Source organism: Frankliniella occidentalis, unplaced genomic scaffold (genome assembly GCF_000697945.3).
Source record: "Frankliniella occidentalis isolate FOCC.00 unplaced genomic scaffold, Focc_3.1 Scaffold572, whole genome shotgun sequence".
Classification (NCBI taxonomy): Eukaryota; Metazoa; Arthropoda; class Insecta; order Thysanoptera; family Thripidae; genus Frankliniella; species Frankliniella occidentalis.
Window position 1 is genome coordinate 9,307 of NW_026267688.1, and position 479 is coordinate 9,785.

General features: G+C 69.1%; 1 protein-coding gene across 1 annotated transcript in view; it reads right to left on the reverse strand.

Moving 5' to 3' along the window:
- Positions 1-479, reverse strand: part of LOC113202864 (gastrula zinc finger protein XlCGF7.1-like) — a gene marked incomplete at both ends in the record, with an annotated part of 7,900 nt that overhangs the window by 6,332 nt on the left and 1,089 nt on the right. The window contains one exon of the mRNA XM_052275320.1: positions 364-465. Coding sequence (XP_052131280.1) covers positions 364-465 — 102 coding nt within the window. The remainder of the gene's footprint in view (positions 1-363; positions 466-479) is intronic.

The window sequence follows — 479 nt, forward strand, 5'->3', positions numbered from 1 at the left end:
TCGCACAGCGGTGGGGCGCCTCCCCGGCAGCGTCCTGCTGGCCGCGGTCCTCTCCGTGCTGAGCTTGTTGCCCACGGGCCCCAGCAGCACCGGCAGGCGGCGGCGGCTCGGCGGCGGCTGTGGAGAGGGTGGGGGTTGAGCGGTATAATGGGCAAGGGCGGGCAGTTACGTACTGTAGGGGGAGAAGGACTATTGGACGCGGAACAAGCCAGCCCGGGCTGACGCGGTGGAGCCGTCGGAGCATGCCGACGCAGCGGCGGGTTTGCCAACCTATAGGAGACCATGGTGCCTTAAGGCTCCGAAGCTCCGAAGCGTACGCAACCCGCACGCACGCCTGAACGCGCCCGCCGTCGTGAAACTTACCGAGGGAGACGTGGTCCTGCGGCCCGGGCTCGTGGGTCTTGCTTCTCACGGCCCGCTTGGGGTGGCGTGCGGCCGCGGCGGTCCTGGGCTCGTGGGCGGCAACTGAAATGAGAGGA